Below are 26,655 nucleotides of genomic sequence, written 5' to 3'. Positions count from 1 at the left end.
CTCAGGTGCTAAGAAGAGCTTGTTTGCTGAGCAATGGAGCAACACCCCAGATGCTCAGAGTATCACCCCCTAGTGGGCTCACTGGGTAGATCCCAGTTGGGGCACATGTAGGAGTCTGACTCAGCCTCTCCTCCTCTCCCTGAATTAAAAGTAACAATAATAATAATGAAATTTTTTCACTTTTTTTTTTCATTCTGTCTTCAAAATCAAATCACACTGGTAGTGTATCTAAATTTGGGACTAGGTAAATTAGCCACTTGGCTAACAGCTACCCTGTGGGACAGCACAGATTTAGAAAACCGTTGCCTTCCATCCCCTTTGGTTTCAGATCAATCTCACCCTCTTCAGGGCTGACCTCCCCCCTTCTCAGGCCTGGGTGCCCACCCACATGTCTCCACAGTACCTAGTTGTATCTACTACTACCACTTAGCATACCCCATTGCCTGTTTGTCTTTATTTCCTGGCAGACTTGAAGCTCCCTGCTTGTAGGGGAACAGGTCTTACTTAATTTTATATCTTAAGCACCTAGCAAACATTAGTCACCTACAGAGTCATGAGTTTTCACTTATGTTAAGAATAAAATAGTATATTATTGTCAAAGGGGCATTGGTTTAATAGTAAGTCCTAAATTTTTATATTAAGCTCTTATTACCTATAGGTCACTGGGTTAGTAAACAATCTCTAGGTCATATATATATATATATATATATATATATATATATATATATGTATATATTGCAACCTGCTTTTCAGAAACTAACAAATAAGCAAACTCAAGTTCAAAATTCTCACAAATGGCTGTTGTTTTATAATTATTTAATATAATAAGCCAAGTTGACATTTGCACTATATAAACCATCTTACAAAGAGAACTGATAAAAGATAGTCTTAGAGAATTAGAACTAAGGAATGGTCCGTATTCGTGATGCAAGAAGAAGGCAGGGTGGCATCCGCTTCCAAGCTGAAGTTCATGACCCCAAGAGTGCGAGTGCTTTTGGCTCAGGCAACAACTATGGAAGGTAGATCAATCATACTACTTGATTTATTTGGGAAGAGCCAAACTAGCTAAAAGGCTCCACCCTCCCTTTTTTATTCTAGTCAAGTATTGGCATTAAATTATCTTTGGAAGGAATAAAATAAGCACATGTCATTTATCTACATTTATTTATATAGCTTGGGTTATAGTTGTGTTGTATTTTGCCCAAATGAGCAAATATATTATGTCATAATTAATCTCTCTCTTTAATGGCATACTCCTGGGAAGAAATGCAAAGGATTTTTATAAAGTATGAATTTGCAAACACTGAAATAACTACTTTCCCTACGTGCTTATGCAACACGATTCTCTTCTGTAAAGATTAACTGTAATGTGCCACGTTAAAAGGCTTTGTAAACGCCATGGCACCATATAAATGTGAGCTATTATAATTATTGAATAGGCTATTAATTAAAAACAGCAAAATTAGAAATATTGAATTTTTAATTTTCATTAGTCTTCTTAAGTGTTAACTAATGACATTCTGGCAGATCTTAATATCACAGCTCATTTGAAAGTTGAGAAAAAAATAAGGAAAAGCATCATAATTTGCAAAAGGGCCATCATTTCGTCTTAGGTAGATTCAAAGTTAAGTGACAGCAAACACCCTAGACCTTTAGCCTAAGTATTCAATTACCTCTCCCTTCTTTCTCCTTGAGTGCCTGCGATTAACAAACCTCTCAGCTAACCTTTCTCTTTTTTTTCCAGCTGATAAGTGTTGGCTAATGCTTAATTTTGACTTCATTAGTCAGCTCTTTTCTCTAAGTTTTTCAAGATTTTGTTGATGGTAGTGGGTTTTCTTACAGGAGCCATATACATCTAACCTTGAAAATTCCTTTCTCTCAGGATTGGTTTGCTTATACGCAAGATGTGTCAAAAGCTGATGATCCTCACGGAAACGGTTCTTAGCAGTCAGCACAGAGAAGAGGCAGCTGCCGTGAACAAGAGCAGAGCCATTTCGAATGGGTTAGCCGCGGCTCCCCGGAACACCCTGTCGAGAAACGCTCTGAGACCCTACGGGGGCTCAGTGGGCAAGAGTGCCATGATCGGTAGGACTATCTGCCTCTGACAAGCACTAGATGCCAACAGCTGGATGCCTCCCAAGGTCTAGGCTGATAAGCAATGGGTGAGAGCCAGGGTCAAGTCTATCCGATAGGAAGCAGCTGCTGAAACAAGTACTTGACCCACGGAGAAAAAGTTAATTTAACGTAACCTGCATCCTTCCACTGAAGGGTCAGCACTGTCCATAAGTCGTCAAGTGCATGGAACGCCCTGTGGTGAGCAGGGCCAAGGTCCACGTGGGATATTGACAAGTAGTCCATACAGAACATGATGTGAGAGCGGCCCAGGTAGGCGCTGACCCAGCACGAGTGGGAACTGATCACGTTCCCAGCAAATCTTCCTCGACTGTCTCCTTTCCATGGAAGTCGGAACCCGTCTCTTCATGGACAGTCCAGCCCTCACATCTGCCCCAAAGATGGAACAGTGATACCCCCTCATATCCCTCTCCAAGAAGAAAAGCAGCCAAGAGCAGTGAGAAGAACTCATCCTTTGACCAGGTGGAACCGGGATCTGACCAAATAACTCTCCACTCCCACCATTTCTGAAAACAGGAATGAGCTTCACAGTGAAGGAGAAACAATACTGATTTATCATTTGGCTTCCCAAAAATCTGTGTGAAGAGAGATTGGGGACTCGCTGATGTTTTAATGTCAAAAGGCTGAATATTGCACATTCTAACAAAGCCCTAGCTATAATTTATTTTCTATTTTCTAATCTACAAAAAAAAAAAAAACACCAGAAGAGGACAGAAAAGAAACAAACGAAAAAGAAACCCTCCTTTGAAATGCAAGTTAGCTCCAAGCTGCTTACAATTGCCTTCTGCCTCTGCCTCTCCCTCTGTTTGGCCCTCTCCGACTCCCGCTTCTCATACTCTCTGCGGTATTCTTCCCTCTTCAGCCTTTCGTGCTGATACTCCTCGTAGCTGTCATACCTGAGAAACATAACTTCATCATTAAGTCAACCGCCTCCAACAGCATGGGCAACATGAGTAATTGGCTGGAGAAAGGCAGGGTTTTAGATTGCATCTGGCCACTTAAAGGCCGGGGGATGATGAGAGGAGCCCAAGCAAAGCAACCCCCATCATTACCTGGGCCTACAGCTGTAGGGCGATCTTGACCGTGATCTTGAGCACAGGGGAGAATTTCGGTGTGCACGGTGTCTGCAGTGGCTTGACTCATAGTAGTAGCAAGATCTGGGAGACAGGAGAAAAACAGAAAGGGCATTTGCACCTGCCACCTAACCCCCGCCGATCGGCACGGCTGAACACCCCCTGGAACACCGTATTGCATGAACTGGCTTTTTCTTCCTAGAGAATAGTGAGATTTCCCAGTGACAGTTTCTGATCATCTAGTCAGCTTAGAGGCCTGGGAGTGATGTGCTCTCTCCGGCGTCTCTTATTGATGTTAATGCCGAGCGCCAGTCTGGTACACTGTCAGCTTTATCTTGCATGGATCTCCACTATCCTGGCACAGGGCAGCTCTCCAGGTAATGGAAAAAGTTAGATGAGCAAGTTTCTTACAAATTGCTCTCTCTGATCTGACTGGCTCAAGGCACTCTGCTCAAGGCTGACAGATTTAAGAGAAGATGAGGAGCGGTGTATGCGTAACAACAATCTCATTAGTTCCGGCACCCAGAATGCAGTGGTGAGGTGCGGGGCTGCCTGTGGGTTTGCATGTTTTTTGTGTCTCTTTTTTGACTTCTTGGAAAATGCCTGACGCTCTGGGTGAGTTTGGACAAGGTTTACCTTGAGGAGGATCTACTGCCTGGGGACCTTGATCTTGACCTGGAATATGGTGACCGGGAACACGACCTGTGTCGAGAAAAGGACCTTGAACGAGAGCGCATCCTTTGGGGTCTTTGAGAAAATAAGGATTTGGGTGGTGACACAGAATCTCTACACGGAGAGTTAAAAGAAGAGCAGGAAGGGGACACATTGAACAATGAGTAGGACTGCGTGCCGTCCCAAGGGTAGTTCAGTTTGTCACTTTCGTCTTCGCTGTCATCAAACAGGCCATCCATGGCTAGTCCTGAATTGATAAACATAGGTAGTTTGGAGAATTGTTCGTTACTGAAATTGCTGTCCCTCAGTTCGCCGGTCTTGTCTGCTTCGTCGTCAAAAACAGCTCGACTGGGATGGCCGAAGTGCTTGTTCAGCTCGGCTCGGATCTCCTGGTCCTGGAGCTGTTTCCGGGGGCCGCAGGGAGAGACCTGCCCGTTCACCGGCGGGCTCTCTCTCCTGGAGCACTTGTCTGAATCTGTGGAGGGACAGATCTGCCCCTGCCAGCTGGAGGAAGCATCTTTATAGTCTAGTTGTCCAGAGTCTTGGAGCTCCTGGGATATATTAGTGAGTATTTCCGTTTTGGAGTTGACTGACTGGCAATAGTCATGGTCACCAAACAGCCGTAGACTGGGCCGCTTGGCCTTCCTCTCCTCGTGTCCGCTGGTGAGCGCGGAGGCCTTGCTGAGCTGCGCGTACAACTCAGACTGCTCGGGCCCTTTCTTGGTGGAGCTGTTGCCTTGGGTACCAGGACATTCGCTGTACCGGGGCTTCTTGGATGGCGGAGGGACCACAGTCTTGCAAGAGGACTTCAGCTTTGGAGAAGCCCTAAAGGGGTTGTCTTGGTTGGCTTTATGAGGAGGAGTTGTGGGTGGAGTTAGGCCTAAGGCGGAAAAAAAAAAAAAAAAAAAGAAAGGGAAAAAAAAAAAAGAAGGTAGGGAGAGAAAGAGAGAAGAGACAGAAATAATGTTCTTAAATGCCAGGATACGTTTCCTAACTTTTCCAAGATTTCAGACAATGGTTAAAACTGAGTGACAATACCTGAAAAAATGACTCTCTCCCCCTAAGCCTCTGTCACCGAGAAAAGACGGATCAACCGGCCAGGCAGACGCACAAGTCGTGAGAGTTTGTATTTCAAACACCAACGCTAACAGACCCACTTCCCAGAAAACATTAGCGTGTCTCTCCCAGCCTCCGCCACACCGGGCACCACCAAAGGTCAGGTTTTCAAGGGCACTGCATCACCTGCCTTATGGAAAATGAACGTGGCGGGGCTCAGGGGAATCACGGAACAGTTTTGGTAGCTTTTGTCAGCAAGGGTGCAAAGTGGCTCAGGATTTTTTGTCCAATCCAAGAAATCTACCCAAGGAGCCAAAGAATTAGGCAACTTGCGGGACAAATACAGATGAGACGATGGCTAATGTGGGGATGACACAGGCTACATCGAAGCGAGATCAGTGAATGAGGACATACGAATGCAGGGAACTAGACGACCCTACCAACTTGACAGCAACGACTCCCTGTCGCCACCGTTCATTAGCTTAGTAAGCCATGGCTAATGCAGGTATAATACATTCTTGTAAGCATAACTAATACATTCTGTCTAAAATATGGTTCTGCAACAGAAACCAAAGTGAACAGTAACACAAATTATTGCAGCGACAGGGGACCATTTTATGAGAGTACAGCATTAAGGCAGGTTATCAGGCTGAAGGATGGAAAGGAATCCAAGTTTCAGCAACTAACGAATGTTTTAAGAAAAAGTAAAAGTAAAGGAAGAAGGGGTAACCCATCCGTTGTGGCCATTTCTGGTTTTTCACGGAAGGAAAGAACAGTCCGTTGGGAGTCCCTGCGGGAGTGTCTGTGAAGTGTGGGTGCCTCCATGAAGCGACAACCCCTGAGTCCAAGGAACTTTGAAGAAGGGAAGGCTGGAGTTCAAATGACTTTATGCTTACAAGGGAACATTTTAGTTTACAATACACTTTCTATTTAGGAGGATAGGCAAATGCTATTCAGCAAAAAAAGAACTTCAAGTCTGCTAACAAGCCTGGGGTTAGACTTAAGGCAACTGTGCGTTTCAAGGCAAGGCAGAGAAATCCTACCTTGTTGGAAAATATATGTGTATATATATATATTTATATTTATATAGAAAGAACCAAGTAGGTCACAGAGAGCCACGTGGACCTTGGGTATGAACAGAAAGATGCTGCCTCTCTCTCCTAGTTTACAATCAAGACGTTGATTTTTTTTTCCCCCTAAAATGAAATATTTGACACTACTCCTTGGCAATATTTATCATGCATAGCTAATCTTCCGTTAATGAGGGAAGAAAAGAGATAAAAATGTCAAAGTGGTTTGACTTTGGAAATGCATCCCGGAAAAGCTCAGAAAGACGGGAGGTGCAAACACAGGAGAGGAGGAATATCAGAGTCAAGAAAGCCTCCCTTCCCTAGCATCCTCCAGCATGCCTACCCCTCTTGGTTTACAGGTAAGAAGCACGTGACATATTATGGAGTGAACCATCCGGGTCCCCGAGGCACAAGCCCCTTTTCCCCCTCTTTCATGGACTTTCGTGTCCTCTACTCAGTCTTAGAACCCTGTGTCGTCCATCGTTTCCTCTCTCTCTTCCTCCTTCCTGTTTCTTTCCCTTCTGCACTGCATAGCCATACACACTGATTTTGACCATAGACTACCTTCAATTACCATCGCAACAAATTTAAAGATACTAATGCCCAGCAAAGAAATGACAGGTTCTCAGTAGTTCTCCCAGGACGCTGAGGTACTCAAAGAAATAATGATGAGTAATCCCCCTTTGCTGAGTAAATAATAGTAAAATATTCCGAGAGACATAGCCCTTGCGCTGGGGGAAATGACATTCAACATCCTAAAATATCTAGTTCCATAAATCTTTTCATGACACCCCAAATTGAGGTAATTTTTAGTTTTCCAGTGAGTTACTGCCTGGATCAATCACTGGATACTCATCAGATATAGCTATAGATAATGCTTTTTTTTTTTTTTTAAATGTGCGTGATATCTTGTCTCTTCAAATAAAGTAGCAGCTCTTAGAGGGATATTGTTTGGGCTTATTTTTGTAAAAATTCATATCCGTTGTTGTTTTTATTCTTCTAGATCCTCCTTCACCAGTGGATCTCGCATTTTAGTGGCTGCAGGGTCACTTGGGAGGCCGGTTAAACATTTTCACTGAGACGGTTCACAAAACACATATGGAGGCCGGCGGCCTTACAGAGCCTCTACGGCCCAGGGCCTTCTACTCAGGTATGTGTGTTTTGACCGACATTCTAGACTTATATAAAGAAACCCTAAACTTCAAAAACACCAAATTAGGCCACTATTAAGTAGAGACTGGTTCTAAAAATAACTCAGCTATCTAGGGATTTTAAATATAGAAATTCTTTTTTAGTCTTGAACATGTGAAACCCTTTCCCTAGGACCTTAAGCTCATTATCGCTTAAATAACTGATTCTCAAGTTGCACTTGGGAGTGGCGACACCCTGATTATAGTTTCTTTGAGTGAAAAAGTAGAACCTTTCACCCCCTTCAGCCTGTGGCAGTCCAGGGGGCAGTGGCTGAACTCCTCTGAGGACACGTAGGATGCTGCCTACTCCCGCGGCTGCTGTTTCAAAAACCTAAGCCCCGTGGACTTCATAGTTCTTCTTAATAAAGAGACTTCTTTAAAACGGGACTTAAATATCTTTTTTTTAACATAGATGCTTAAAATGCACAGAAACTCTGTGAGATAGCCAAATATACCCTGGGAAAGATCAGGGCTGGAAATGTCTGTGGGTGTCACTTATGAAAACAAATAAAGGATTCTTGCTGAGTGGATGGAAATGACTGTAGGATTAGTGAGTAGGTGGGTAGGGAGAAACAATTCAGATAATTCCCTAAACTTTTTTTTTTTTACTGTGTACTGAAACGTCTTTAATCAGAAAGTATCTACAAGCAACACTAAGAAATCTCAGGAAATCTCAAGACCTCGATCAACCAGAGCCTAATTGAAAATCTATTTCCAGAGATAGTTGGGACCCAAAGCAAAACAACCGTGTGAGAGGCATTTTTTTTTCTTTTAACATAGTGTCAAACATTTAAGAGATGCTGATGGGATAGGGGACCCCTTGCTGCACCCGAACTAATTGGATTTCTCTAACCTCATCGCTCCTACCCAGGTTTCCTTCCCCTGGGGTAGGACAGCAGTCAATACCAATTCCTTAATGCCACTGCCTTTGCTCGTCTTCCCGCTAATCAGCGGACCTCCGTCTCATCCCACAAGCCTAAACCAACAGCGCGAACGCCTCCCATAACCTCTGGATTATTTCCTGTGTGTTGATTTTCCGGGGAATGTGTACATTCTGGCGTTGACAGTACAAGGTATATTCCATGCTCTCTCTTGAACTTAGCAGGTTTTGACAGATTTATGGGAGGACAGATGGCCATTACAGGCTGAAGGCTGACAAGAGGCAGTTCAGAGCATTGTTAACACACTTGCACAAACTCTCAGCACTGCAGCTCTGTGCAGAATGTAATTCAGACTATAGCTTTTTTATTGCTGCCTATTTTCTTTTGTCAAAAGAGCCTGCTGTGCAGAGCAACAAATGGCTGCTATTACCCAGAATGTAATGGGTGTCAGACAAATCACGTAACACAAACAATCAAGAGTATGTAGGTCATATTTCAACAGAGCACAACCTTAGCAATATTTATGATTACTGCATTGAAATGTGCTCTATAATAAACAAGTACCTCTCCATCACTCACACTTACGCACTCCTGCACAGCAAATCTGGGAGAAGTGCTACACGCTCTACAGTCATCTTTTTAAAAAGCCCTTTTATTTAAAAAAAAAAAAAAAAAAAAAAAGAAGAAGAAGAAGAAGAAGTCAGAGACAAGTTTTATTTTGTTTTTCATTATGTGCTATAAAACGATTTTCTTGGAAGAGTTCTCTTTTGGGTTTCTTTGTTTAATTGAATGAGTCTGGTAAATGGGGAGTCCTCTGCTCTGTTTGCTGTGCTCCACTATCCACCCAATGACTTCAGCAGGATCTTTATTCTACCATTTTACAACACTTTACAGAATCTACTGCTAAAGCTGTGACTTGCTTTAGAGTTGAGTTGACAGTGAGATTTTTCTTATGCCGCATGCCAATTCAGATCTTGCTTAAGGAAAAACGACGAGAAGATGAGTTTCTAAATTGCTTAAAAACTCACCAAAAAAAAAAAAAAAAAGGAAGATTGGTTCAAGAGAGGTGTGGGACTTGTCCCACTCACATAGTTGTGGCCCCAAGAACTTGGAGGAGGTGTTGAGAAGACACAGGAGGGGCTGATCCCAATATGAGCTCTCACTGCCGCACCAGTTGTTAGAATGTCTATTTGACCAAAGCTCCCCCAGTGCACTCTGCCCACCCCCAGCTTCCCCAGGGGACTCTGTGGGAGCCAGCAAGCTGACACAGAGGGACACCCCCCTCCACCCTGCTCCAGCTGACAGCACCTCTGCCTCTATTACTTTCTAAGTGGTTCCTGTATCACCCCACATGACAGGGGAACAAACTGGCCGTGCAGAAAAGTCTCAGAACATTCCCGTGACATGTGACTAATTCCCCACTTCTTGCTCTGGGAAGATGAAGATCTTATCCTTCGACCATCACGCACTCTCCCCCAGAGCTGGGGTGGGAGAGGGGAGCAGGGTGGGGCTGGGGAGGACCGGATTTCCAGGTGTCCCCTGCCTAAACCTCCCAAGCTACTATGGGAGAGGAAATTGCTTTCTTGTTCTTGGCTTAAAAGAAAGTGGATAGTTCCCCTTCCAGAAAAGTACACTGAGGAACAAGGAATTATCTTTCCCGATGTTGGGTCAAGAAGAATGAGACTGAAAATAGAAAACGAAGGACATATTTGAAATAAGGAAGAAACTCCCGACAGTAAGAGTTGCCAAACATTGGAAGAGTCTGTAAGAATTTGTTGGGTCTCTCTTCCTTGGAGTCTTCGGGCGTGGGAATGGATTATATGACCTGTCAGATCACTTTCCAGTTCTCTACGCTGTGGTTTTCCTTTTAAAATGACCGACTATAGCTCGTATTTTGCTTTGGTCTCTCTCCCCAAAGATAAGTCACAAACAAGAGAAGTCTATAGGAAAAGGGTATAGCAAATTTATGCTTGTTTGTCAATATTCCATCCAGCACAATGAACTTTTTAAATGGGAAGTCCAAAAAAGAAACTATAAAACTCTACATAAAAGAAGACTAAAAAGGTACAGATTGATTGGTTAATGAGTGGGTTGATTTTTTTTCGTAAATACAAGTCCATTGATGTGCACTTTGAATGACTGCCCATTGAACCCGAGGGAACACCCTAAGTGAGAAATAAAGGACACCAAATCACAGGTTCACTATCATGAAAACCATGGGGAAAAAATATGTCAATTGAAGAAAAACGTTGCTAAGATGTAATGTGTTGGGGTGATGAAATTGCCTGTGATTTTGCTCTTCTCATTTCCTAAGCTACCAATTAGTTATATTGCTTTTTATCACTTTATAGTAATAAAAATAAAAACAATTTATATATACATATGCATATATGTATCTATGAAGTTTTGGGGTCACTCTGGCCCCTAACTAAATTTCTTCATGCCTTGTGATTAAAACCACCGTGTTCAGCTGACATTGCTTTGCCATTCTCATTTCAGAAACAAAAAAGTCTAGCACTCTGAAAATCTCCATATGCAATAGATTGGAATGCCTTCTGCCAAAAGAGCATTCTCTTTTCTCTCATCTTGCTTTACTAACAGCTATTTTGAAATCAAATTAGTTTTTACACCTGTAAAAGAGAAGTGTTTTTTATCAGCCAGAATGAGCTAGTTTGGTACAATCACAAAGTCAGACCAGCTGGCAATACCTAATAAAGCAAACTTCCTATCTCAGCCCTCCTGTTTCCCAAGGACTCTGCAGATGGGACAGAGGGATTATTCAGGAGGTCTTAGAATTTTGTTGACTCTATATTTCCACTGAAACGTGTGGAAAATGTCATTAAAATTTGTGAGAGTAACCCTAGCTGGTGGCTCAGTGATAGAGTGTTGGCCCCATGTGTGGATGTCCCGGGTTTGCTTCCCAGTCAGGGCACACAGGAGAAGTGCCCATCTGCTTCTCCAGCCCTCCCCCTCTCGCTTCTCTCTCTCTCTCTCTCTCTCTTTCTCTCTCTCTCTCCCCCTCCCTCCCTCCCTCTCTCTTTCTCTCTTTTGCTCCTGCAGCCATGGCTCAATTGGAGCGAGTTGGCCCAGGTGCTGAGGATGACTCCATGGCCTCCACCTCAGATGCTAAGGAGAGCTCTGTTGCTGAACAATGAAGCAATGCCTCAGATGGGCAGAGCTTTGCCCCCTAGTGGGTTTGCCGAGTGGATCCCAGTCCCTGTGCTTGTGGGAGTCTGTCTGTGCCTCCCCTTCTTTCACTAAATTAAAAAAAAAAAAAAAAAAAAAAGGTGAGAGTAAAGAAAAACAAGATACCAAAAAGGTTTGGGCAACAGCTTGATACAATTCTTCTGCCATAACCAAATAGATGAAGTTTGTAGATCAAGGATCAACAAGAAATCAACAACATGAGTGTTGTTTCTACCCTGTCCACCCCCTGCTGCACCTATGGCAGACATCACTAATTGATCGTGACATTCCTACTGAGCACAGACTTGGCCTTCGAATCCTTCTCAACACAATGCTGCTGGCAGCCAGTACCAATCAATGACACTTGGCAAGTGAAAGGAAACCTATTTAACATAACAGATGTCAACTACTATCTTTAAAATTCAGGCTTCAGGAAAGAAACATAATGTCTAGTCAGGCAGACCTCCTCTGAACCCAAGGTTCACCACAGAGCTGGAATCAACATATAACTTTTCCCTCAACAATGAAATGGTTAGAGAGTCAAAAGAGATCATATATATGGGGTGCTATTAGGAAGTGTCTAACCTTCACAATTTGTAGTCATGATAGAGCTCTTGTTGAGAGAATATCAAAGAGGAGATTTTCTCCCTATGTCTGGTATATACCACACCCACACCAAAAGCAAGATTTGTTCAATTTCTTGGAGAATTAGGATTTTTGCCACAAAAAAGGAATATATAACTTCATATATGAGAATGCCAAAGGGGAGATAACATTAACTTAGTTAAAGGGAATAGATATAGGGAATCAAAAGTTGAAAAGATGTGCAGCAAGGTACAATGACCCCAGTAGATGAAGTTAACATAGAATTAGTAATTCAATAGCTAATGGTTATTGAACATATATATATGCTGGTACTGGAATAAGCCTGTCTCGTGTTTTATCTCATATAATCCTCATAGTGATTCAATAAAATTCAGGTGTTATTATCTTCCTTCGATGCATAAGGATCCTGAGTCTTACAGATGTGTTTCTTCAATTGACCAAAAGCCCTATAGCTAGATAAGGGCAAATCCAGAATCTGAACTTGAATTTGTCCAACACCAGCACCAAGGTTCCTCACAACTTCTCTAAGCTACGCTGTCTGTTTTATAAAAAAAATCATAATAAATTACTTTTATTTGGAGCATTGCTGCTCATAAAAGGTATTCGTTCAGGTTAACCCACATGAAATTGCCATTTTTTGTATGTCAGAAATGGTCGAATACTGGCAATTTTCGGTTTCAACCTCTAATTTAGTTCTTTGAGTCAGACAGTAATTTCATTTGGGAATTAGAGATAGGCTTTAAAATAGAGGAAGCTGAGACCTAGAAAAGAGTAAGGATATTGAAAGGAGGCCTAGAAATAAAAAGATGAAGGAAGTACTTGTCTTATCTTGTGTATTTCCTTACTGACCTCTCTACCCATGTCAAATTCCTTCTTCCCCAAACAGCTCTTTGATTTTCTGCCTTCTTGCTTCTGTTCCAACAGTTTCTTCTCCCCTTTCCACTTGTACACTTCAAACTCTGATACGCAAGGCAGTTTACCCTGTGGAGAGCCCAATTTCCTCCAAAAGCACTTCCAAGGATCCTCTCATTCACTCACTGCATAATGGTACGCTCTTAATGCTTCTGTCATGCTGAACTGCCTTTAGATTTCTTTCCAATCTCCTGCCATCATCGTATCTAACTTGAAGCCACGTTACAGGGTCCCTTTGATAACTGCTTTCCTCCCTCTGGTGAGTCTCTGAAGCATAATTAGGGTTGGTCACATCCTCCAAACACACCATGCAACAAATTTCACTCAAGATTTCTAGAGGAGATGAAGATTGTAAACATCGTACATTTCAAACCCATGATATCTCTAACAAAAATACAAAACAAAACAAAACTGTACTCTACCAGCTTCCGCTTCCATTCACCACCCTCCAGGCAGGCTCCAAACTTCTCCCAGTTTTCTGTGGTATCCTCCACATTCCTCCTCATTCTGTTTTTCTTATTGCTTTAAATCCCTTCTCTTATGCAATGAGATTTGGCCCTGCCTCTAATTTGCATCTTCACACTTATAACCACCATGCTCAGCAAACTAAAAACCGCCCTCTGTGCCCATTTATGTTTAAGAGATAACCAAACAATATAAACAATAAGTAATATTTTCCCTTCCTGCTTCCTATACAATATGTTCTTTTCTCCTCACAGCCTATAAGTCCTCATCTCAAACAAAAACACATTTATTTAGCACCTACTATGGGCCAAGTACTATGCTTCATAGATTAGTTGCTATGTGTGACACTTGCTATACTATCATCCACCAAGATCTATTAGATTGCAAACATAGAGCAGGTATGAAAAATACATTGTTAAACTGATTTTCATTGTACCCAATAATTTTTCAAAGCACCAGGAAAAAGGAATTTAAACTAGTAAGATGAAGTCTGGTTCACTGATAGAAATAAATCCACTCTACATATATTTAAAGAATATAAGTATTTTCTATAAATCTCTACCTGCCTTTCAGTAGTGTAGGCTACGGCCTATCAAAATTATAAATAGATTATTTAAAATTAGGTAACTACCAATAAGAGGAATATTAAAATTTCTGGCAAAAAAAAATCAAAGTGTGTTTTTATAACAACTGATCTCACTAACAGAAGAAATGTAATTTAAATGATACATTCCTACATATAAATTAAAATATTTTTAAAACAAAGATACCCAATGCTATCAAGGATGAAATAAAGCAAATATATCCATGGAGTGCTAATGGAAACACACCTTTCGAAAAGCAATGTGGTGGCCCTGGCCGGTTGGCTCAGCGGTAGAGCGTCGGCCTGGCGTGCAGAAGTCCCGGGTTCGATTCCCAGCCAGGGCACATAGGAGAAGCGCCCATTTGCTTCTCCACCCCCCCTCCTTCCTCTCTGTCTCTCTCTTCCCCTCCCGCAGCCAAGGCTCCATTGGAGCAAAGATGGCCCGGGCGCTGGGGATGGCTCCTTGGCCTCTGCCCCAGGCGCTAGAGTGGCTCTGGTCTCTGCAGAGCGACGCCCCAGAGGGGCAGAGCATCGCCCCCTGGTGGGCAGAGCGTCGCCCCCTGGTGGGCAGAGCGTCGCCCCTGGTGGGCATGCCGGGTGGATCCCAGTCGGGCGCATGCGGGAGTCTGTCTGACTGTCTCTCCCCGTTTCCAGCTTCAGAAAAAGAAAAAAAGAAAAAGAAAAAAAAAGAAAAGCAATGTGGCAATATACCATATTCCCTCATGTATAAGACACACCATTTTTCAAAAAATTTGGGTTCTAAAACCTGAGTGCATCTTATACAGTGGTTGTAGATTTTTTACTTGCATTTCCCACAATTTCACGCTTGTTTTTGCACTCATTGCTAAAGAGTGATTACTCATCAGACACAGATGAGGACAAGCGAATGGATGGGAGTTTTGACAGTAATTAGGAGTTGTATGAATTTTATGATGAATAAAACTTGAGTTCGATAACTTTATGTAATACATTTTTTTTCAAATTTCGGGCCCTAAAATTGAGGTGCACCTTATACATGGGGAAATAATGGTATATGAGGAAGCCCCTGAAATATTTATGTCTTTATATTCAGTAAGAATAACTACTAGAAATTTATTTTGAGACTATAAGATTAAAAAAAATTATGAATGAAGATTTCCACTGCAGTGCTATTTCAAAATGGTAACAGCCTCAATGTAAACAGTAGGAGTATGAATAAGTAAATTTAGATGTACCTACTCAAACCAAGGTTATATAGCACCCTAAAAGCCTGATAATAAAGAGCTGCAATACACAAAAGTTCCTTATTAAAATGTTAAAGGCAAAATCAGGATGCAAAATTATATATATAAATAAAATGATCACAGGACATGAAAATATCCATCTTCCACTGAAACAATGGTACAGATATCTTTGTAACCTAGAACTACAAATAACTTTTCTACCAGTTTATATTACTGATATTTTTATAGTAGACTTTATTATTTATAATCAAGAATAATAAAAAATGTTTCTGTCACACAAAGCTTGGTTTTGGTATATATACCATGGAAGTTTTCTCAGTCCCCTCTAAAACCAAGTAACTGACTAACACAAGAGTCTGAACATTCCTAGTTAATAGCTTCCTTACAGTTAACTGGTTGCTATCAGCCCCGGTAAGGCATTTCCCAAACCAGTTAATGTCCATTATACTGGTGACTAAAATTATATAACAGAATAAAATAGCAAGTACATTAATAAAATACCAGTAAACAAAAATTGCTTCTATAAAAAAAAACCAATAAAGACTAAAAGAAGGACTGTCAAATAAGTTGTAGATGGGTGCTAATGGAAAACACTGAGAAACCATGGGAATTATGATTATAATTTACATGAAAATCATAACAATCTAGAATGATTCTCTACTCAGACCACCTCACAAATATTTTTAATTTTTTCTTTTCAGAGTAAGAAACGAAAAGTTAGACCATCTATAATGCATTATTAATGAGGTTTGTGGCAAAAAAGAAGAAATCCCTAGTTAGTACACTTAAGTTCAAAATCAAGATCTTTCTCTTCAACAAAAATAGTTGATATTTTAATTTATATTTATGTTTTAAGCAAAAATAGTGACAAAACTGCATAAACTTTAGTCAACTTTATAGTAAAACCCACCAAATACTCATTCTCATTGCTCAGATATAGGAGCCTCCACTGCATATAATATATAAACACAAAAGTAATTTATAATCATATTTGTAAATTATAATTTATTTTAAAATTATGTTATGTATAAATGCTTATAAACAAATATATATGTATACTTATGTATGAATATAAAGATATATTTGATATATATATGTGAGTCTACATACATACACACACACATAAAATATATATAGATACCATGAAGTTAACTACTCTACTGATTTACCAAATCATGCAATCATGCAATAAACCTTTCATAAGGAGGTAATTTAGCAAACTCAAAGTATGAAATTAAACTTAGTGACAATGACCACGGTGCACGTAGGCACCATGGTTCTGGTTGAAAGCATCTCGTTTGACTTACTGTTCCTTTACCCTTATCAGCAATGGCCAGAGCCAAGGAACTTCTTGTTCAGACATCCTAAGATTCACTGTGGGGTGGGGTTCAAGTGCCTAAACTCAAAGCACTTGCACAAAGACACCATTTACAACCAACTCAGAAGTCTGCTTTGGAACTCTTTGTTTAGTGAATTTCTCAGAGGTCAGTCCAAGTCCTAGTGCTCCTTCCTCTTCAGTATGTGAAGTTAAGACTGAGTTCAGAAGTCCAAATGCTGAAGGAAATAGCTCTTCTTTAAAATATATATAAGAACGTTTTGTTTTGCTGAGTGGGTATATTTTCATTTTTCTCCTTTGCTAAAAAGATATTAAAATGATAACATATAGAGGAGAGCATTATACTGTTAAGTACACCAGAAAGTGAGAAACATTCCCAGGGAAGCCCTGAGAAATAGCGAACCAGCCTTCAAACCTTTGCTCTTTTGCTTTCTAGCTCTGTCATCCTGGGCAAATGACTTAACATCTTTGAGCCCTTATTTCCTCATCTTAAAAATGAGAGAACTGCCACCATTCTTAGGAGGTCTTGTGAAACTAGCCAAAACCACTTACATTCCTGGCACAATTATTGAGTGGGAAATGAATGAATAAATGTTCATTTCTCCTCCTACTCAAGTTTTGGTGTCTTAATCTAAAGGAGATTTATTTGAGGATCTAAAGCAGTAATACATACAGGATGGGCAAAAGAAGGTTCAGTTTACAGTTGTGAGTATGCAAAACACAGAGTTTATTCTTGTGTTACTTATTATTGTATTATTTTTCATGGGAACAACTGTAAACCTACTTTTGCCCCTACCCTGTATACATCAGAGACTGGCTCAAGTCTGACTCATAATAAATATCTTTAAAAAAAAAAAACAATTAGAAACATTTATAGATAACACACAAAGTTGTTTGTTCTCTATTAATTTCTTTAATCACATAAAAAACCTCTATTATTTAATGTGTGATATATATATATATATATATATATATATATATATATATATATATATATATCACACATACACACACACAATCCCAAGTGAAATGTAAGGCTCACCTGCAGTTCCAGAGAGTTCCACACTTAATGTTCGTTCAATAGTCTTGTTCTCAAATGGGGAACCCTTGGGGTCACTGGAAGATATGGCACATTTATAAAAACAAACTGAAATGGAGTTGCTGTAGCCAAATGTATTAGAACCCCCTTCCCTTTATGAAAATGGTTACGTTTCTTAATACTTACTTTGGTGACTCTGGGGTCAGAGGAAGAGATAAAGTTGTTGGTTTGGCTAAAGGAAAAAAAAGGAAACTAATTATGAAATATTGAATGGGTTTTTTGTCTGTTTGTTTTCTTTCTACAACAGTCAGGATGGAAACTGAAAAACAAAAGTAAGGAAATCCTTGAATATTGGATCAAACTCAGACAACCATCCATTATACTAAACAAAACAAAAAACATTTGCATCATGAAACTATCATTCAAAAACCATGCGAGAATAGAACTTTCCCCCAAAATGCAGCATTCCTGTTAAGGATACAAAATTTGCATCATACCATCAGAGAGAAATAATCTTTCCTATTTTAATTTGGAATACAGTACACGGTTTGTTTAGACAAGCAAAGAGCAGAGTAACTACAAGACGACAGAACGTTATGAATATTCAGTTGATTTTTCTCCTAAAACGTATAATTTTATATCTAGCCTGAGAATAGGTTGTTTGTATGAGGCCAAAGCTCACATAATAACCATTCCATTCACGAAAAAATTAATTGAGAGATTATGGCAAATTGTGAACACTGATCCAGATGGATGGAACCAGGGGTTTCAGATCCCCAAATCCGAGGGACGCAGTAAGATATGACATTTCTTTGTTGAGAGGCCTACCAATTCACAAAGAGAGCTGTTCTACTTCCTTCCACACTTCCTACAATTTACCTCCTACGGTAGGCATTTCCCAACTATAAAGAGTGAAGTAAAAATCTTCTTACTCCAAAATATCAATTGCTACTCTTCAGCAGTCTTGTATTTTGAACAGAAGGAGGAAAAATATGATGCAAAATGCCCTTAGGATATGTATCTCCATATTACGTATATATATATATTATATTTATATATATGTATATACATATATATCAATATATATATTCTTATCTACAGGGATATAATTATACATGTAAATTTGTTTCAGTAAAATAACTATGTTCAAAAGGTCAAGAGATAGTCATTTATGTCATGAAAATAATAGAATTGAAATCAAAAAGATCTTCAGAATAAACTTCCTTATTTTATGGGTGAAAAACCAGAGAAAAATCTTTTGAAATGCTCGATGATATTACCAGAGACATAAAACTGGTTACTGGCAGAGTTGGCCCAGAATACATTTCCTTTCTTCTATTATCAAAAGGAACTACAACCAATAGATATTAAAGTAAATAAATCAACACCAGTAATTAAGGTTCTTTGAAATGTAAAAATATTATTTTATCCAATTCAACCTGAAATAAGGTACTTTACTTGGATAAATAGTATTTACATATTTAATTTGTAGACTTAGAGTTAGTTTTTTAAAAAAGGAATGGTTTCTCATTTATCCAATGTACATTCAGTAGTACGAAGTGCTGTCTTCTACAAATTACCAGTAGGTACATCGATTGATAGCCTTATTCATATATACAGATAAATGAACTGGTTTTACATTAATCTTTTCAGTGTGTCTGATATAATGAGCCTTCCAAAAATAACACACTTATGAAGGAACTTTACCAGCTTTTAGAGCGCTCAACTAATAATTAGGATAATGCATACAGGTTCTATAAATAATGACACCAGATATGAACTGTGTGCTCTCTCATACAATAAACGCACACTGAAAATCAGTCTCTACAGTTCCATTTTCAACGTGTAGAGTAGGCTGTTTGAAATGCTCAAAGGAAGACCCCCAAAATTCTGATAGTTGGGTACAGGTTAAGGAGGAGGGCAACAGAAGGAGAGGAAAAGTCTGTGGCCATATTTAAGGGCACCAAGGGTAAACAAGAAATGAGGGCCACAGGAAGGGCAAAGCCCAAACCGCAAACAGACTGTAATCCCTGAACACGCCCGTGCCTTCAGCAGCAGCTCAGGGAACATGGACTTGATTCACTCAAGTTTCATCCACACTGTTCCAATGACCGGGAGGCCAGAGACTCTAGGACGCTTGAGGGCAGGAATTCATCATGTTCATGCAGATCATGGTATTTTTGACGAATGAATACATTAGCAAATGAATGAATAAGTAAATAAGTGGGACACCAACATGTGCCAAAGGCCAGACCATTAGCCTAAGAGACATAGAAGAAACCACACAGGAAGTTCAGTGAGAAGAAAATTACATTCGGAATGGTAAGCTCAGTAGACCTTGTCCAATAGCTCATAGCTTTTTTTCTTTCAAATTTTGAATAATACTTTAAATAATCCCTGAAGCTGAGCATTTATATATTTCCTGTTAGTTATTAACAGCCAGACATGTTTACTTTCTTTTAGGCCTTTAATAACCACAAGAATATATATATTTGTTCTGGGATAGGTTTTTTATTGCCTCACAACAGACATATACCTTAAAAAAAATAATCCCACTTATAGCTCTTCTAAAAAATATTTCCTCCATAGGCCAATTTAATTCTGTAAAGTGCTACAATTAATGGTTTGTAATGGTTTACAGTTATATTTAGCGGTAAACAAAATAAAAAAAAACCCTTCAAAATCAAATAGGACCAATTAAAGTTTCAAGAAAAAAAAATCTTTAAAACACGTACTGCTGGGCTGGGTTCAAAGACTGCAACATTTCATGGAGCTCCAGACTTCAAATTCAGGTCTGGAAAATGAATGCATGGCCGGCAGGAGGCAGCGAGGCGCCCCGTGAATTCCTCCGCTCGCAGCATATCTAGCTGGGCTAGCTCTCCTGCACCCGAGGCCCTGGACAGCCGGGCATCCCCCCACGCGGCTGGGTTTCTCTATAGAAACTCTCCCGGCGACTGTGTGCGGGCCGATCAAGATCTGAGCAAGCTAAGAAAACTTGGCTCATTTGGATAAATACATTCCCTTGAACTGACAGCAAGGGGATGGGTAGTGATGGAGAGACAGCCTCCAGGAAAAACCTAACGGGGAGCCAATTAAAACTATGAAAGGAAAGTTCCTGAGAATTCTGGGCTTATGGGGAGGTGGCGATGAGAGACCGGCACTGAAAATGGTGGGAAAGAAAATAATTTTGAGATAAAGCCTGACCAGGCGGTGGCGCAGTGGATAGAGAGTCAGACTGGGACGCAGAAGACCCAGGTTCAAAACCTCGAGGTCGCTGGTTTGGGCCCAAAGTCTCTGGCTTGAGCAAGGGGTCACTCTGCTGTAGCCCCCCACCCCAGCCTCAAATGAGAAAGCAATCAATGAACAAGCAATCAGCCGCAACAAAGTATTGATTCTTCTCATGTCTCTCCCTTCCTGTCTGCCTGTCCCTCTCTCTGACTCTGTCTCTGTCAAAAAAACTCAAACAAAACCTGGCAGCAACAGCATGCCTGTGCCCAATGATCATGATTCCAAGCCCGGGGTGAGCGCCCCCTCCCCCGCTGCTGCTTGGGAAAAGCTGGGGATGGGAAAGGAAAAGAAGAGGTGGGTGTGCAGAGATCCTAGATGAGATTACACCCCACATCCACAACAGGGGTACAGGTCAAGTTCACATGGAAATGGGATATTTTAAAGCAAGATCAACGTTCAACAAGTTCTTTTGAGGTCTCTAAGACTATTTTGAGAGAAAGAGTCAAAAAGAAAGAAAACTACGTATCTCTCTGCCATGAGGAGTTTTCCCCAGACCACCCTGATCTGCCTCAGAAGCGCCCGCCATCCTTACACTAACGTATGGGGGTAATAAAACATGTTTGATCTAGGCAATATTTTTAAAGATGGGAAAGCAAATTTTTTGAATTCTAAGAATTTCCAGATCCTTATTTACAAAATAAGAGCTGTGAGCCTAACATGTATTCTTTAAAAGAAGAGAGCGAACAATGCACTTAATAATCACAAAAGCCTGCATAATTATTATTTACAATATCTTAACGTATATTCACAGAAAATCAACAATGCTTTAGGTTTTCCACTATTGAAAGGGGGTAAAAAAGCTCTGTAATGAATTGCCTAGCCCAGCTTGCTCAGAATTTCAATTATCAGCATTTCAGAGTTCACATAAACCTCATCTGAGGTTGCAATGCTACCCCCTTGGACACCACCCCCAACCCAGCTAACATTTCAGCTGCCATTTGGTAATTGTGTATCAGCTAAACAGGAGAGGTTCAATGTGTGGCTAAGGAAGAACTTCCTCCCCATCTATGGTAAAGTGCTGAATTCTCTTCCCAGAGAGACACCTAGGAACTGAAGCTCAGAGCTTGGGCGTCATCAGCCCACTGCATGCTGGATTTCGCCTTCAGTGCCCTCACCACACAGAGCGTGTTTTGGTCCCCAGCCTACCTTGTAAATGTTGCGACTGTGATTGTGTGTGGGACTTCTTTTTGGAGGTGCATTTGTCTCTGCTGCTGTTCCTGGTCTCTGTGGGTTTGGTTTGAGGAGGGTCATCGTTTGTGGTCAGATACTTGAGAAGCTCTGAGCATGGACGTCTTTGTGGCTTTTGCTGTTGACAAATGCTCTTCGCTTTATTGCTCCATGAATTCTCAGTCTTAAAAACAAGGCATAAAGAAAGCTAAAATTAGTGAACTGAACCTTAGAAGAATGGATATAGGTTTTCTGAAGAGATGAGATTTTCAATGAAGTGTTCAGTCTAAGTGTACTAGATCTATGAGCTGTGAATAATTGTTTGCAGAACAAGGAAAGAAAATTACATTTAAAATTCCTAAATGACATTTATGCAGCTTTTTATTTCATTTCTCCTACATTTCAATGTTCTTACTCAGCAACATGTAACTAACAAGACCCTACAGCGCCTTTACTGTGAATAAAAAATAAAAAAAAAGCTGGTTTAAACCTTAATTTGCCACTGATTGCTAGAGCCCAGTATTCACAATTCTCTTAAGTACCCCTTAACGCGCCGTTTTCACTCACAGTGAATGGCAAGACAAACATTGTTTAATACAGCCCGCTAACCGAATTATGTCATTGCCAGCATTCCATCCAATTAATGGCAGAGATAGATCTTTTGTGGTGATTCCAAAGCAATCTTTCTCAGGTTAGACAGCTGGCAAAACAGTAATCCTGCATCTTGAAGTCACTTATAGATAACACCGCCCTACCAACAAATTAAATTGTAGCCCATATTGCTCTAAGTATTAATAAGATGGGCAAAGGAGTAACAGACAGTGGAACTTCCATTCTAATTGTCCAAAGACAAAGCGTCAATGAACTCTTCCTAGTTACAAGTAGCTGAAGTGTTGCTTTTAGAAACTCATTTCATAATTGGTTTCACCATAGTGAAGCAGCTGCAGGATCCCAGTGGAATGAACACATGTAAATAAACCTATGATTTGTTTTACAGCGTCAAGCAAAAACCCTTTGTTACTTCCCCTCCTGTGGTATTTTCGTACCTTAACGACTGCAGGGTTTGTTCTGATCCTGTGATTATGGTGTGCATGGTTCTGGGTACTGAGACCACTGCATTCATTGTAACTTAGCTGAGTGTTGGCCGGTGCCAGTAAGAGCTTCTTAAGCTAGAAACATATCAGGGAAGAGGAAAAGCAAGATAGTCATGAGTCTTCTAAGCACCAGTGTAAGTTATAAACATTTTTAAAGTTTATAACTACTTATAAAAAATTAGTTCTACTTATAAAAAATAATTCTATCAGTCTTTAGTTACATCATACCTTAGCACAAAGGAACTAACAAAAATGTATTTTTATTAAGAAAAAAGTTTGGCATTACCCTATGAACTAAGATGAAAGTTGCACCTTAGTATGTCTACCTCGATTTATTTTTTTACATAAAATAAAGCAAAAGGGCCTACCTAAAAGGGTTTCCAAGTCACTTGTTACTACTAGGTGAGAAGAACCACCTTGCTAAATTAGGACTTCGGGAGTGGGGAGGGAATTTATGGACATTTTCCCCTCAAAAACTCAAATAAATCAAGTGGCAATAAATGAGAGACTCTGTGATGTTTTGAACCAGGTTTTATCTTCAAGTAGAATACTTTACTGATTCAAAAAATATTTAAAATGAAAGAGTAGCTATCTTTGAAGATTTGTAAATAGGGTGAGTCAGGTGTGGGTTCTGGTTCAGTCAGAGCATTGTCTGTCTCTTGACTTCTGTTTCTTTGTTTGACTTGAAGGCTATCCAGGACCTCCCTGCTTGGACATGTAGTATGACTCTAGGTCAACAACGCCTCCCTGCTGAACCAACTGTGTGGATGAAAGTCATCTGGTATCAATGTAAAGAAGTCACAGTTCTAGACAGCAAAGCCAACAATGCTGACAAATGGAGAAACTGGGGAATACATTTCTCATAAGAAATTTTCTCATAAGATATTTTCTTCTAGACCAGAAATACCAGAAGGCAAAAGAATATAAGTAGGTCTCCATATATTTACATGGAGTGCTTTCGACATTTAAAAATTTAGTATTGGGCAATAAACAACCTCTAAATAGCATGTCAGAGCATATTGTTAAAATTTGGAGGATGGAATACTGTAATTTACATTGTGTGCTCTTACATCAAATTTATGGCAAATGACAAATGGCTACCATTGATGAGAAAGTAAAACTGTGTATCAGAACTAATAAAATTCTGGTCAAGCACTGCATTGAAAAGAAAATTCACTCTTCATTGCCAACAAATTTACTCTTCATTGCTTACCATAAATTTCGGTAACTCAGGTTGCAAATGTGCTATTATTTTTCAATCTTCATAAGAATTATGGTTCCAAAAACTTAAAATATTACATACCCCTTGACATACCTTCTATTTCTAGAACTGTATGCATAAGAATAAAACTACAAGTATGCCGATTCTTATATAATTTATGACAGTGAAAAATAGGAACAAAAAACTAAATATCCAACTTTGGGAACTGCTTAATAAATTAGGATATCTTTGAATAATAAAATACTATACAACCTTTAAGAATAATGCACACATTTAGAATTCACAGACATGTTGATATATCTTAATGAAAGAGGAAGTTTCAATTATTTTGCATATTAGAGGCTATTAGAAATTACAGGTGAATATTTTAGTCTGGTTTTTTGGGGGTTTTTTTTGGTTGGCCTATGTTTTCTAAATTTCTACCAGGAACATAAATAATACTGAGAAATAAACACACATACTCATAGATACAAAAGATAGTTTTTAAAAATGCAGGAAGATTACACAAAGACTGTTATCAATATTTTTTTTAACACAGAATCACAGACTTCTCAATGCCGAGCGTACTTCGGGATTGTTTTGGCATCAGTCTAAATTAAAAATCCGGACCTTATTGTTACTACATCATACCCATGCAGCGGGTAGCCAGAGGCAACTCCAATTCCTGTTAAACAGTAGGAAGGGTTCTTACTAGAGACGGCTCTTCTGCCTCCTGAGGCGGAGGGGTGCCGTCAGGCATGGAGGAAGGACTAGCCTCATTCTCAGTGGTCACATCTCCATCTGTCAGTGCATCAAATGAGGGCAATCCGTCTTCATCCACAGGGAGACTGTCCAGTGTCTCTGTGAGGACTGCTAGCAAGTTCGCCTCATTCTCTTCATCTATCTTCTGCAAAAACCGAAAAACAGAAGAAGACGTGAGTATGTTGACATTGGGAGACGGGTAACACTATTAATCAGCATCGACTGGACATGTTGAGCCAAATGAGTAAACAATACATGAAAATTTTGAATGGAAATGCAGAACACAAAGATCATGTCTTCCTCAAACTCCAAATTCACTTGTGGCCTGAAACACACAATTAGTTAATACCTCTTCTGTACCAACTTCTGATTGTTGATTTGTCCAATTAAGCAATTTATCATGTCCGTGCTTAATATGGCTGTATATAATTCTATCTTGTTCAGACATTTTCCACTTGTTTACATCTTGTTTCCCTCATTAAAAGAGACAATTTAGAGAGTCTGAGAACTTGAGAAAATTTTAACCATATCTATTTCATCTTCACGTAGAGTGCTCTGATCTCAACAGTAGAGTACTTGCTAAAATGTATACAACACATTTTGAATATCACCAGAAACTAAACTATACTAAGAGAAACTGAACACTTTCATAATTTCAGTTCTAATTTCATCACTGAACACTCTACAGTCATTTATTCTTCTCCCTAACATCTTTCCCAACTTTAGTTATAAATCCACAATCACAATTGCCTATTAGACATTTCTAGCTGCTAATAGTTCTGTCATCTTCAAACCTCAAGCTTAGCCGCTCTTGACTTCTTGTGTTTGGGCAGCAATTCTTCAGACCTAAACTCTGAAACTACCCTGAGGCTTCTTTATCTGTCCTATCTCTAAGTGCATCTTTTAAATGCCTTCCTTTTTTGTGGTCAAGGGTACAGTTCTAGTACAACCTTACTTTTAATGGGGATTCCTCCAAACGTACTCTAACTCATTTCCCACACTCAATACTACCAACACTTCCTTGGAAAGCTAGTGTTTACTAATTAATTCCACAAATATTTTTAACATCTACTCTAATATGTCAAGACCATATTAGGTGTTGAAGGTATAAAAAGAAGACAAAACTCCACCCTCCAATAACACCCCAGTAGAAGGGGAGAACCTGTAAAAACAGTTTATTATAAAAAACAATATTTACTTCAGTACTTCCTAGACCTCCCAAACTGAAGCTTATGCACCTTTTTTATAGGGCAATATGGTATTTTCATGCACCTGAGCAACCAATGCTGGGCATACAGTAGAGGTACTCATTGATTACTTGTTGAATAATTCATTGATCTGCATTTATTGTGTAGAATATATGCTGTGTATAGCATTTTCTTTTCCTTATTTTAGCACTTCACATTGTCCAGTTTGACCTGTTTCATAAGTCTTTTTTTTTTTTAAGCTTTGTATGCTATGACATTAACAATAGCTTGATTATCCTGCACGGGTTCTACTATAAAATGCACCTAAGCTCCTGACATCTAATGAAGCCAGCCGGGCCCACACTTCCTTTCTTTCTAGTACTGAACTCCAGGTAACTGGCCTGACAAAATTACAAGAATCACAGAGTAAGACAGCTAATCAGAAAATCAAATTGCATTACTAGAGAAATCAGGCAGGCCTTTATCATGCATATATTTTATTTTCACATAAAAATGTTTTCCTTCATTACT

The 26,655-nt window shown here is 39.8% G+C and overlaps 1 protein-coding gene across 1 annotated transcript in view; it reads right to left on the bottom strand.

Annotated features, from left to right (window-relative positions):
- Positions 1-26,655, bottom strand: part of PPARGC1A (PPARG coactivator 1 alpha) — a 100,808-nt gene that overhangs the window by 18,731 nt on the left and 55,422 nt on the right. Inside the window, exons 3-10 of the mRNA XM_066278854.1 lie at positions 24,888-25,082; positions 22,927-23,049; positions 21,860-22,064; positions 17,612-17,657; positions 17,429-17,502; positions 3,843-4,758; positions 3,186-3,290; positions 2,909-3,029 (exon numbers count right to left, since the gene is read on the bottom strand). Coding sequence (XP_066134951.1) covers positions 2,909-3,029; positions 3,186-3,290; positions 3,843-4,758; positions 17,429-17,502; positions 17,612-17,657; positions 21,860-22,064; positions 22,927-23,049; positions 24,888-25,082 — 1,785 coding nt within the window. The remainder of the gene's footprint in view (positions 1-2,908; positions 3,030-3,185; positions 3,291-3,842; positions 4,759-17,428; positions 17,503-17,611; positions 17,658-21,859; positions 22,065-22,926; positions 23,050-24,887; positions 25,083-26,655) is intronic.

Source organism: Saccopteryx bilineata, chromosome 5 (genome assembly GCF_036850765.1).
Source record: "Saccopteryx bilineata isolate mSacBil1 chromosome 5, mSacBil1_pri_phased_curated, whole genome shotgun sequence".
Classification (NCBI taxonomy): Eukaryota; Metazoa; Chordata; class Mammalia; order Chiroptera; family Emballonuridae; genus Saccopteryx; species Saccopteryx bilineata.
Note: the sequence above shows the minus strand (reverse complement) of the source record. Positions and strands in the feature narration are given on the sequence as shown.